We start from the raw sequence: 11,079 nt of genomic DNA on the forward strand, positions 1-11,079 counted from the left end.
AATTTCTTCAATCATTAACAGAATATGTTAGGAAATCTACAGTAAGTATTTATTAATCCCTCTATTGCTTCCATGGAATTTAGGTTGCACCCCTGAAATAATTACTGACCAAGCTTGAGAAGATGTGTGGCTGTTAAAAAATAAACTACCTGAAAACTGTAAGAAACATAAAGGTATAAAAATGTAATAAGCTTCCTAACATGCATCCAAAAAAGCATTACCTCAGGAGACTTGAACTCAAAATAAGTAATAAATAACCAACTGAAATAACATTAACATTTTCTGTGAACATTAATGTTCCAAAAAGAAAAATATATACAAATACAAATAACCTTTAAGTATTGTGTGAATATGACAATGTAAGTTAATATTGAGAAGCAGTCATTCCATTTGTGCTTTCCGCATTAATTGCAATGTATTTGAAGGACTGTCAGGACCAAAATCAGTCATGTCAAACCTTATTGGCAATATATATTCTGTCAAATAATATCAATGTTAAGGGGGTTGAACTCAAAATAATTCTGAGTATTGCTCATCTGATTATGCAGAAAATAATTACAGAAATCACAGACTTACCTCTATTTTGTACAAAGAACACACAGAGTGCAATCAGTACAATGACCACAAAGGTAAGGATTATAAGAATGGTGGATAGTCTCCTCCAATTACAAGATCCCCAAAAAATCCACTTTTTCATTTTGCGGTGTGTTCAGGTAACCATCCAAAAGATATTGGCTAAAGCTGAAATACTTCAACTGCTGTCTTTCAATCCATGAACATGTACGCTGTACAATGAAGAAGAAATTAAATGTTCTGCGATTTTCAGTCATCCAGTAAACTCCCAACAATCTGCCCTACTGATGATCTGTGAATTGGCAGTTAAGTTTGATCCCTTTGGCAGTTGTAGGCCATATAAACATTGGTCTATCTCTATCAGCTGATGTGTCATCACTGATCAACCGGTATACTGAGGCTGCTACTGATGTAGTGCCCTCCCTAGGCAAACTTTTGATGTATTGTGGCATGGTACTGCAGCGATTTGAGTTCACTGAAAGTACACTCACACCCTGTACATGTTTACAAATGTCCAGATCATGGTGACGTTAAAGTGGACAAGGACTCATGCTTGAGTGGGTGAGGTGGGGTTTGGGTGGGTGATTCTGACAATAAAAAACTTATTACCCAGTCTTACATTAACCATCCTGATACCAGTTATAAACGTTTCATGCAACTGCCAGCATTTTTCATATAATATATTCACTCTAAGGGTCACAGGCACAGTGTATGAACCAAAATTGTCAAATCGTGATGGAATAGTGAGGGTCATAAGGTTTTACACAAACTTAATGAGTCTATGTCAACTCAAGTGCATTCTGTCATCAAACTGGGGGACACACCAAATACCACAAGTGGGGGATGCAAGTCACATGATTTAACTCGAGTCAGACTTAAGTCACAAATTTGAGTACTTGAGAGTGGCATGACTAAGACTGATAAAAGACTCAACTCGACTTGGTATTTTGGACTTGAGACTTGAGTAAGACTAGAGTGGGGCTGGGTACTAAAAACCAGTACTAAAAGTATTGATAAGCTCCAATGTAATCGATCCTTTTATTGGTACTTTTTAAGGTTTTGGTGTAGTCCGTGATAGCGCTGCAGCCTCTCCTCTTTTCTCTGTGCATCAGTTCCTCCATACTCACACACACATACAGTACACACATACACGCAAACATGGAGACACCGCAGGTGCAGACAGGTGAGGTGACTTGAAAATATGCTTGTTAGTGTAAGTAAGTGCAATAAATCTTTGTGGGTAAAAAGCCAATATTTTATCAATACACCTGTTCAGCAAACACGAACACTTAAACACGTGTAAAGCAATATTTCAATCTGATTTGTTCGCGGCCTCTCATCCATCTATTATCAGCCGAGCCATCAGCTCAGCTGATAGCGAATTGTTACAAGCAAGCTAAAATGAAAGCTAGTGTATGTGGTCTAAATGTTTAGCTTTGTTTGCCATGTATCTTGAAATCTTTCAGATTGTTACAAACCTACTGCTGGCTGAGACAAAGCAGTCCCTCCTCTACCAATTGTACCCACAGGACAGGATGAAGGACTGAGACTAACTGACTCTTCATCATTCTTTGTAAACTTCACTCAGAATTGTGATGTCAGGAATATGATTTATTTTTTTGACTACAGAGCAACCATCTCCTTTTTAAAATATGATTGAATTAATTGACAGTTTCGATTTGTTACCAGAGATATGAGTTTATATAGTGACATTACATTACTGTTGCTGCTCTACATTTCATTAAAATATTAAATTCTAATTCTGTTCAGAATTTATTCTTTAAAAAGAGATTTTTAAAGGAGTGTTGTTTATTAAGTTAAATATTTTCATTCCTATAGATATTGAGAAGTTATGTGCTGTTTTTGAAACATGATTGGGTGATTTCTAGTGCAATGCATGTAAAACCTGGCAGCGGATCAGCGGAGGTCAAGGCACGAGGAAGCTCTCACAGAAGGGGCCAGTCCAAAAATAATAAAATTTTGGATTCAATGATTATGTTGTTGATGATGGTAGTAAGAAGAGAACAGCAGCTCACAAGGTCTGCAGCTGAAAAATCAGCAACACAACCACAACATGCAACTTCATCCATCACTACAAAATCCACAGAGAAAGGGACGTGAATGTGATACAGCTAGTTAAACTATTCAGATTTAGGAAGCTTGTTATTGGTGCCACAAAATGTTAAATATCAGTAATGTTTACATTAGGTGTAGGTGTAAGCAGGTTGCAACTGTTTTTGTTATTGTTGAAAATAAAACGTAACTTTTGATGATGACCACACTGTCTTTTAACTGATTTTAATGTTGAAACTAGGGGGAATCATCAGAATTTCTTGACTTGTGACTTCCTCGTCTTACAGCAGGGACTCGACTGGCTTAATTCTCGCCAGAGTAACTTGGGACTTTGTTGAGACTCACACACGTGACTTACTCCCACCTTACGTCAAGATATTCTGTACACTTTTTAAAGATTAAACATTTCACTTTAATTCAAATTGTTAATATGTTAATATTTTATCTGCCAAATTGTATTTTATTTGCTTTGTTGTTGATAGTTATTTCAATCCAATATTTACATGCTATGACATCACAGGACGTGATAGAGAAGTTTACATGACTCTTGTTTAAGGTACATTACATTGAGTAACATATTGACAATATAGCCATATGAATTCAATAGCCATGCTATAAATAGACTGTTAACATTCGCCGAGGACGGCTAATAAACAGTCTCAAGAGGACCTGAGCTGTGACGGAGTTAAACACAAATATTTCCCTTGATCTTGAAACCGCAAGAGGTTTGGGTAAAGCTCCACACCTCTGTTTGCTGATTATAAAATCACTTCTCAATTGACGCACAAAAAAAAAAACAGGTTATTTCCTGCTCACTATGTACTGCAATACATTTTGCAATATTTTTTTTTTAAATACACCTTAAATTGATTTGGAACATTTTTTATATTTTTATTTTATCTATAATGTCTTGAAATTCATCAGATTTTATCATCAAATCAGATCATATGAATTTGAGTAGAATTGCTGGCCATAATTTTTCAGCGATGCCCTGCTGCTTCAAAAATTAAATCAGTATTTGGGAACACTAAATACACCAACATGTTAAAGACTCAAGCTGACCTTTATTCCACATCCTTAAAGGAAGCAAATTCGATATCAACAGCATAACTATTTTAGGTTTTGGGTGTTGTTAAGTGTGTCTTGGCTCAAATTAGTCTTTTTATCAATACCTGATTAACACAAACACTTGCAGTTTGTAATATTGACCTATTCAAGATAAAACAAACATGCATGGCCAAGCATGTGACGGGCAAACCAGACAGCCATTTCTATATATGGAAGAAAAATCATAGAAATATGAATTATATTTCAGTTCAACAAATGTTTGTCATACTTTGTTGAAAAATCTGTAGAACTGTCCCTTTGTTGTGATCTCTGGAGCTCATCTTTGAGCTTTTTATGAGTACAGAGCCCAAACAAACTGAATGTGCAGCCTATGTGTACTTTCTCTGCAGTAGGTGCAACAAAAAACAGCACGTACGTAGAGTTGTCTGCAAGTATTTTTACTTCTACTTCTTCTCCTACTTTGAAGATTCTAAAATATCAAAGAGCGAAAACATTTGTACACTTTGGCAGGTGCACAGGAAAAGTCCATGGGCGGACAATATAAAGCAAAAAGACTCGCACACGTCTTCTGCACTTACAATTTAATAACTTTGTTATGAAGACAGTGTGTGAGAGTATGTTTGCTATTTAAGGAGCTAAAATATAAAACATATTTTGCCTTGTCACTTTTTTTTCTGCTTTTTACATAATTCCATATTTCATAGTTTTGATGTCTCCAGTATTAATCTACAGTACAAAAATGTAGAAAAATAATAAAAATAAAGAGAAAAATGAGAAACTGTGTCCTATCTTTTGACTGGTAGATTATTATGCAATGGTTTTACTGGTCCAGTCCTCTTGAGATCAAATCCGTCTGTGGCCCGTGAACTAAAATGAGTCTGACATTCCTGCTTCAGATAAATCAGCATATTACTGTAGAGCCGATGTATTGGCCTGATATGGGCCAATCACAGATATGTCTGTATTGGCGTACATGTTTACCAATATGCATCAATATGAAAACTTTTTTGCAGAACATATAATGTTGAAAACAGTGCTTGATATCATTTTGATTTAGCACAATGGGAAACATTTATGAAGATGGTGTAAATCCAAAGCAACAGCAAACCTGTATTCAAATATTCAGCAATTGCATTGCATTGCATACTACTGATGTTTATTTTATTGTTTATTTTTCTCAGTGTTCCTTTCAACAGTCGGTTGACATATGTATATGTTAAATTACTTAACATGTTAAATAATATATCTAATATTTGTTGATGAAGCTATTTGTTTAAGAAAGCAGCTTCTGCATATCAGTCATATCAGTGGAAAAATTAGTGCACAGTGCACATAGAAACCGTCTTTTTTAAAATTCTAGCTCAAAATTTCATTATATTGGCCAGCATGTCAGGAATCAGTGAATTTTTGGCCTCAAAAATCTGTATCTGAACAGATCTATTGTGAATCTCATCATTTCATAGATTTTTTCTGTCTTCAGTACAAGTTGGATCCTACAGCATGATGAATTTAGTCTCACTACAGTCTGTGATGGGAAAAAATGTCACTGGGCTGTTTTCTCTCAAACAGTTAACATGTAACTTTATCATAACGCCAAGATAACTGTTGAACTGTGACTGTTATGTGACTTCTATCAGTGAAGAGGGATTTTCCACTTTACAAACGTTTCCACAACACACAGTACAGTATATGTTAGGGTGGAGAAGTTGCTATTGAGCCACAGAGGAACTTGCCATTAATCGTATCAACACACCCACCCAGCTCTTATTTCTTTCGTTTCTTAAGTTTCACATTATTGACGTTCACTATTGATTCATGGGTGTACATTCAAATATATACTGGCAAAAAAAGAAAGAACACAGACAAAAGAAGGCAGAATGATTGCAAGGTTCATGAGCCAGGTTGAAAGGACACGTAAGTAATTAATTGCTTGACATTTTGCAAAGGTCAGAGTTAAATGTAGGACATGAGCAAAAATATGCAACTTAACCTCAAACAAATACAATTATATTGAAATATTTTAAATCAAATACAGCAGTAAATAGATACACCCGCCTGTTGTGGCACTCCACTCTCAAAAAAGGATCAGCTGTTCATAGCTGCTACTTCATAGCAACAAGAACTACAATATGCCATATCTGATGTTACTACCAGACGTCCAGCCAGCAGGTTGGGAAACAAATCGATCGGTTCTCTCTCCAAATAACTGTGACATCGTTTTGTCCTAGACAGTCACACACACTTCCCAGCTGAAATTATCACACTTCAGCCTCCTTCTGTCCCTCCTCCAGATCATCCTGTGTTTCTGTCGCCGTTTCTGTCAGCAACGCTTGAGCCCGTCGACGCTCTGCTTCTGTTACCGTCATGGGGTGCAGAGGGAAAAATCCTGCCAACCCTGCAGAAAGAGAGAACGAAACCACATTTTCACTACAGCCTTTTTCAACAAACTGTGGCAGAGACATTGCCTGGAGTTGCCAAATCTTCTGGAAGCTGATACATGATCATTTTAAGATAATTTGAATTCCCTGTAGTTGATTTCTGAAGAACCGACTGAGTGATACATTAAATAAGATAAATACTGCCTACAATAACATGACAGATAGTCTCAACCCGTTCAACTTTGTGTAACTCAGTTTTAACAGGGTCAGTAAACACTGTTCTACAGTGAGCTGTAACAGCCAGTTGCAAAACTAACGAACAGTAAACATTAAATCATCAGGTTACTTTTACTACTGAGATCAACATCACTGAGAGACACTAATAGCTTGTCTGGCAACTGCAAGAAGGGGATAATGTTTATGAGCATAGTTTTAGCTACAGATTAAGTCAGTGGTTCCCAACCCTGGTCCTCAAGGCACACTGCCCTGCATGTTTTAGATGTTTCCCTGCTCCGGCACACCTGATTCAAATGATCAGGTTGTTGTCAGGCTCCTGCAGAGGCTTGATGACGAGCTGATCATCTGAATCAAGGTCCACTGTCTCCTAATTAATAAAGACTGATATCATTAACTAACTTCAAGTTTAGGATATATTAACACTGTTGAGAACTTTATATGGGGATGTGTCTTTAGCACATACTTAATGCATTTTGAATTACGAACAGTTTGCCAGGTGGTAAATCACCAGTGACAGTGACAGATAATGACAGATACAAACGCTGTCCTCCAAAAATGGTACCATCGCCCAAAATGGTCAGAGATTTCCATTCCCCAGTCTTTGGCGAAATACTCTATAAAAGCCAAAGTATATTTGTCAAGTTTTTTGTTCTATTTTTCTAGAAAAATAAATGAACATTCAAAAAGTCAGAACTATTCTTTGTTTTTGTTGTAATACTGATGTCAGATTTGATTCAGTCAGATCTGTGGAACATCAAATCATCCATCTTTCTTGGCCTTTCTTACAATCAAGTGTGCATAAACTACTGGTTATGTAACGTCTTTTTAAATACAAAAATGTAAAATTATTGGTTATCCTATAGGTATTGGCTGTGAGAAGCAGATAATTATTGGTTATCAGTATTGGCTGGAGAAAATCCATATTGTGCTTCCCTACTCTGAATGCTTGTTCTGACCAAAAAAGGCATTTATGATCTGTACAATGCTTTAAACCAGAGGGCATGGATTCAGTCATTAACACGTAAAAGTGCAAGATAACAATCATCATAAATGTTAAAAGATAATACAGAATGTAAGAACACATTTCAAACACAGGTCAGCTCAGTGAACTGTATCTCTAGTTTAATATTGTCTAAAAGGTGTAGGTGTTCATAAAAGTTATGGATGGACCTCCCTAAACAAACAATAATGACTACAGAGCAGCACACAACAGCCCCACAATAAAATTGAGCAATGTTGATCCACCTTAAAAGAACATGCTAATACACACCTAGGAGTTTGGCCACTGGCATTGTAGGGTGTGCGCCACAGCCGATCCAGTACTTGATTCGGTCGAAGTTGAAGCTTACAAGTTTCTCATTGTAGATGTTCGGGAGGGGGTCATATGTACCCAGTTGTTCTAGGTATTTACCATCTCTTGCCCTTTTGTTGTAAGCTGCCACAATGCGGTAAAAGGGTCTGTTTGCTTGTTTGTGGCCGGCAAGAGCCAGTCGGATAACAACATAACCCCCATGGTACTTCTTCAACAGGAATGATGCTGCAGAAAGAAATAAACACAGTAAACACTGTCAAAGACAAGAACGTGGTTTCTTTCTCATCACACCCAAGAGCTTATCACCTCACTGCATCAATAAATGATTGATAATCCATTCTCTGGAGGTAATAAGGACACTGTTTTCCTGAGAAATATACTGATTGCATCCTCGTTCAAAGTTACTTTCTTGAACACAGTGGTGGGAGAAGATGTAGGGGAAGGAGCAATCGTTAAACATTCACAACTTGCTTATTGGTGTTTTTTTTTTTCTCTCTATTTTATGTATTGATCTCATTTTGTGTCTGTCACTTTTCTCATTTATTGTAAAACACTTTGTGATATCTGCTCTGTAAAGGTGCTGCACAGCTTCAGGTGCTGCCAGTTCATTACATGCATGTAGCTTAGTCTAATGAAGTTTAAATCCAGCCTTTATAATGTTCAGTCTCTGTAAAATCAGTGTTAGGAAGGTTCTAATATTCAGTCTACTGCTATTGTGAGGAGAAAATATAAGAAAAATGTCTTAGTACTTAGCTGAAAATGCAAAACAAAAGCACCTGAACCAACCTCCTCTAAAGTGACCACACAGTTAAATCAGCACCTCTATAAAACACTCTCACAGCACTTGGGAGTTCCTCCAGTGACAGAGCATTATCTGTAAGTGTGATGGAGAGATATCGCAGATCCTTTCTTCCTGCTACTGTCAGACTTTACGCCCAGCACTGCTCCCAGAAGGCCACACACACCAGAACTGACAAACTGACTGCACTATACTATACTACATGTACTACTGTGCAATATCAGTATTCATTGAGGGGTAATTTTATATCAAGGTGTGCAACATCAATTGGCCTAATGCAAGAACTCGTATTCTTATTTTAAATTTCTCTTCTTTTTTTTTTTCGCAAGAAGGGCTTGTATGAATCATAGGAACATGTCATGTCAGATTCAACAAATGCCCAGTAAGGCCATATATGGCTGCGCTTCCTGCTCCAAATGTCAGGAAGTGTTCATTCACAAAAATGGCATCAAAGAGAAAAAATAAGAACTTAAAGACTTTGGTGTTTGACGTCCTGCTTTCAGAGAACCATAAAGGAAAATCTGTCATTTTATCAGCATCGACAGTGGAATTAAAAGACCTGCTAAAGCGGGAAAAGCAAATGCTGTTAATGCCATGTTACTGAAGGGTCAGACTGTCATTGAAATAAAGAATAAACGTCTCAACATGAAAATGACTTCAGAGAAAGAAAAAAAAAATGACTCGCCACAACCACAGTATAGGGCGAGCGATGACTGCATCAGGAGGAGGAAGTTAAGGAGAAGTTTTCATCACGCAGATCGAAGACAGAATAAGTAATGATGTTCGTCCTGGACACAGACTGTTAAGATATACAGTCAAACACCTGCCAGCAGGTAATAACAGATCACTGAATGAATGATGATAGGTTTTATATGTAAATTTCTAATTATATTATAATCTGCAATGTAGTCAAACAGGATAATGTCGACATAATTCTGAAGTGCAATTCATTCTTCAAACTCAAAACATCTTTACATTAATTAAATATACAGTGATTAGTGAAAAACTTTGGTTTGGACCACTTGTAAACTGTATCTGACAGAAAATTCAAAATACGAGAGAACTGGTGCATCCAACAATTCTCCTAAATCACTCATACACGTCACTTAAAAACAAATCTGTTCATACGAACAGTTCTTGCATGAGGTCCAATGTTTCTCTCAGCTGTATTATCATTTCAACTCTGCAATATCAATATTTTTATATGCAGCAGTGTTTCTCGTTTTTATTGTACATATTGTTCCTATTTTTTTTTATATTTTTGTCTTGTTTATGTTGTTCCTTTTTTATATATTTATTTTGTTCACATTGTTCCTATTTTCTTTTAGATTTCCTCTAGGTCATATTGCTTGATTACTTATTTGTTTTCTATTGCTTGCTTTTATTGGTGCTTCGTTCATTCTGCTGTAACAATGACAATTTTCTCACTGTGGGACTGATTAAGGATGGTCTTATCTTATGAAAAACTAAGCATCATAACTAACTAAAGATGGGATTAATTGCAGGACTGCTATTAGTTTAAACTGGGTGTACCTAAAAAAAACTGGCAACTGAGTGCATTTATGTTATCCCTCCCAGTTTCACAATAAATCACAATGAAATTTCTGACAATTAGTATTACTGCTTCAAAACTGAATTACCTTTAAAACCTTGTTTGATAACTGTACTTTGAAAACTCTTCGTTTCGCGTCAATGAAAAATCTTTCATCACAAAGGACATGATGCCATTTAAACTTGCTGAGACATTATCAATGTAAAATGATGGTGAAATGATTTCTGTGTCTATCAGTACTTTGTTTATAACATTTTCAGTACATTTTAACAATGTCACAGTGATACTGGTCACCAGACCCTTTTAGTTACTATAAACATGATATTTAACTTGCACACAGCTTCATCTGTGATTCATATTGTGTCAAAACAATCAGTTGATTAATCGACTGTCAGAAAATTAACCGATTAACCATTGCACTTGCTAAATCAAGAAAAAATGGAAAATATTATTTCTTTATTACTTCACAAATGTAAAGGTTTGCTCCTTCTAAGAGTCCTGTATTATTTGTAATTGCATGCATTTGTGTTTTGGACTGTTAGTAGGACGAAACATTTCAGTTTGAGTTACATGTAACATATGTACGCAGTGTGTAACTTGTTTTTAGGCTACTTTCTTCCCTGCTACCACAAAATAATGTGCCTGTTTACACTGTATACTCACATAAATGAACCATCGTGTTGGCTGGATTATCCTGCAACAGAGAAAAGTCACCTTTAACTCAAGTGTATAGGAGAAACTTCCTTTCAAACAACGCCAGCAGTGGCTCATGCTGTTACATTTACTACACATACGATAACCCTGGATGTGTCATCTGTGGAGCTCATGCTAACGGCTAACGGTAACAGCACAGAGCATCATGATGACGTTACATGCGGCTTAAAAATAAGCAGAAAATCAGTGAAATACCTCCGCGGATGTTGAACGAAGTAAAGCAAAAAGTCTCCCCTGATGTCGCCTTTTTTAATTCGCTTGGCAGGTGTTTAATGAAACGACGACAACAGTATGTTTTCACCAGCAGAAGTAATGTGACATTTGTCAGTGCGCCGCCATGTTTAAACAGGAAATGACGTAAGGCCTCGTTGTT

The 11,079-nt window shown here is 36.5% G+C and overlaps 1 protein-coding gene across 1 annotated transcript; it reads right to left on the reverse strand.

Annotated features, from left to right (window-relative positions):
- Positions 1-4,853: 4,853 nt before the first annotated feature.
- Positions 4,854-10,798, reverse strand: mrps16 (mitochondrial ribosomal protein S16). Its single transcript, XM_084736613.1, has 3 exons — positions 10,656-10,798; positions 7,600-7,866; positions 4,854-6,109 (listed from the first exon to the last, which is right to left on the reverse strand). Exons 1-3 carry the CDS (start codon positions 10,666-10,668, stop codon positions 5,973-5,975), a joined length of 417 nt encoding a protein of 138 aa, XP_084592739.1. The 5' UTR covers positions 10,669-10,798; the 3' UTR covers positions 4,854-5,972.
- Positions 10,799-11,079: the final 281 nt, after the last annotated feature.

Source organism: Lutjanus erythropterus, chromosome 2 (genome assembly GCF_056507025.1).
Source record: "Lutjanus erythropterus isolate fLutEry1 chromosome 2, fLutEry1.hap2, whole genome shotgun sequence".
NCBI classification, from domain to species: domain Eukaryota; kingdom Metazoa; phylum Chordata; class Actinopteri; order Lutjaniformes; family Lutjanidae; genus Lutjanus; species Lutjanus erythropterus.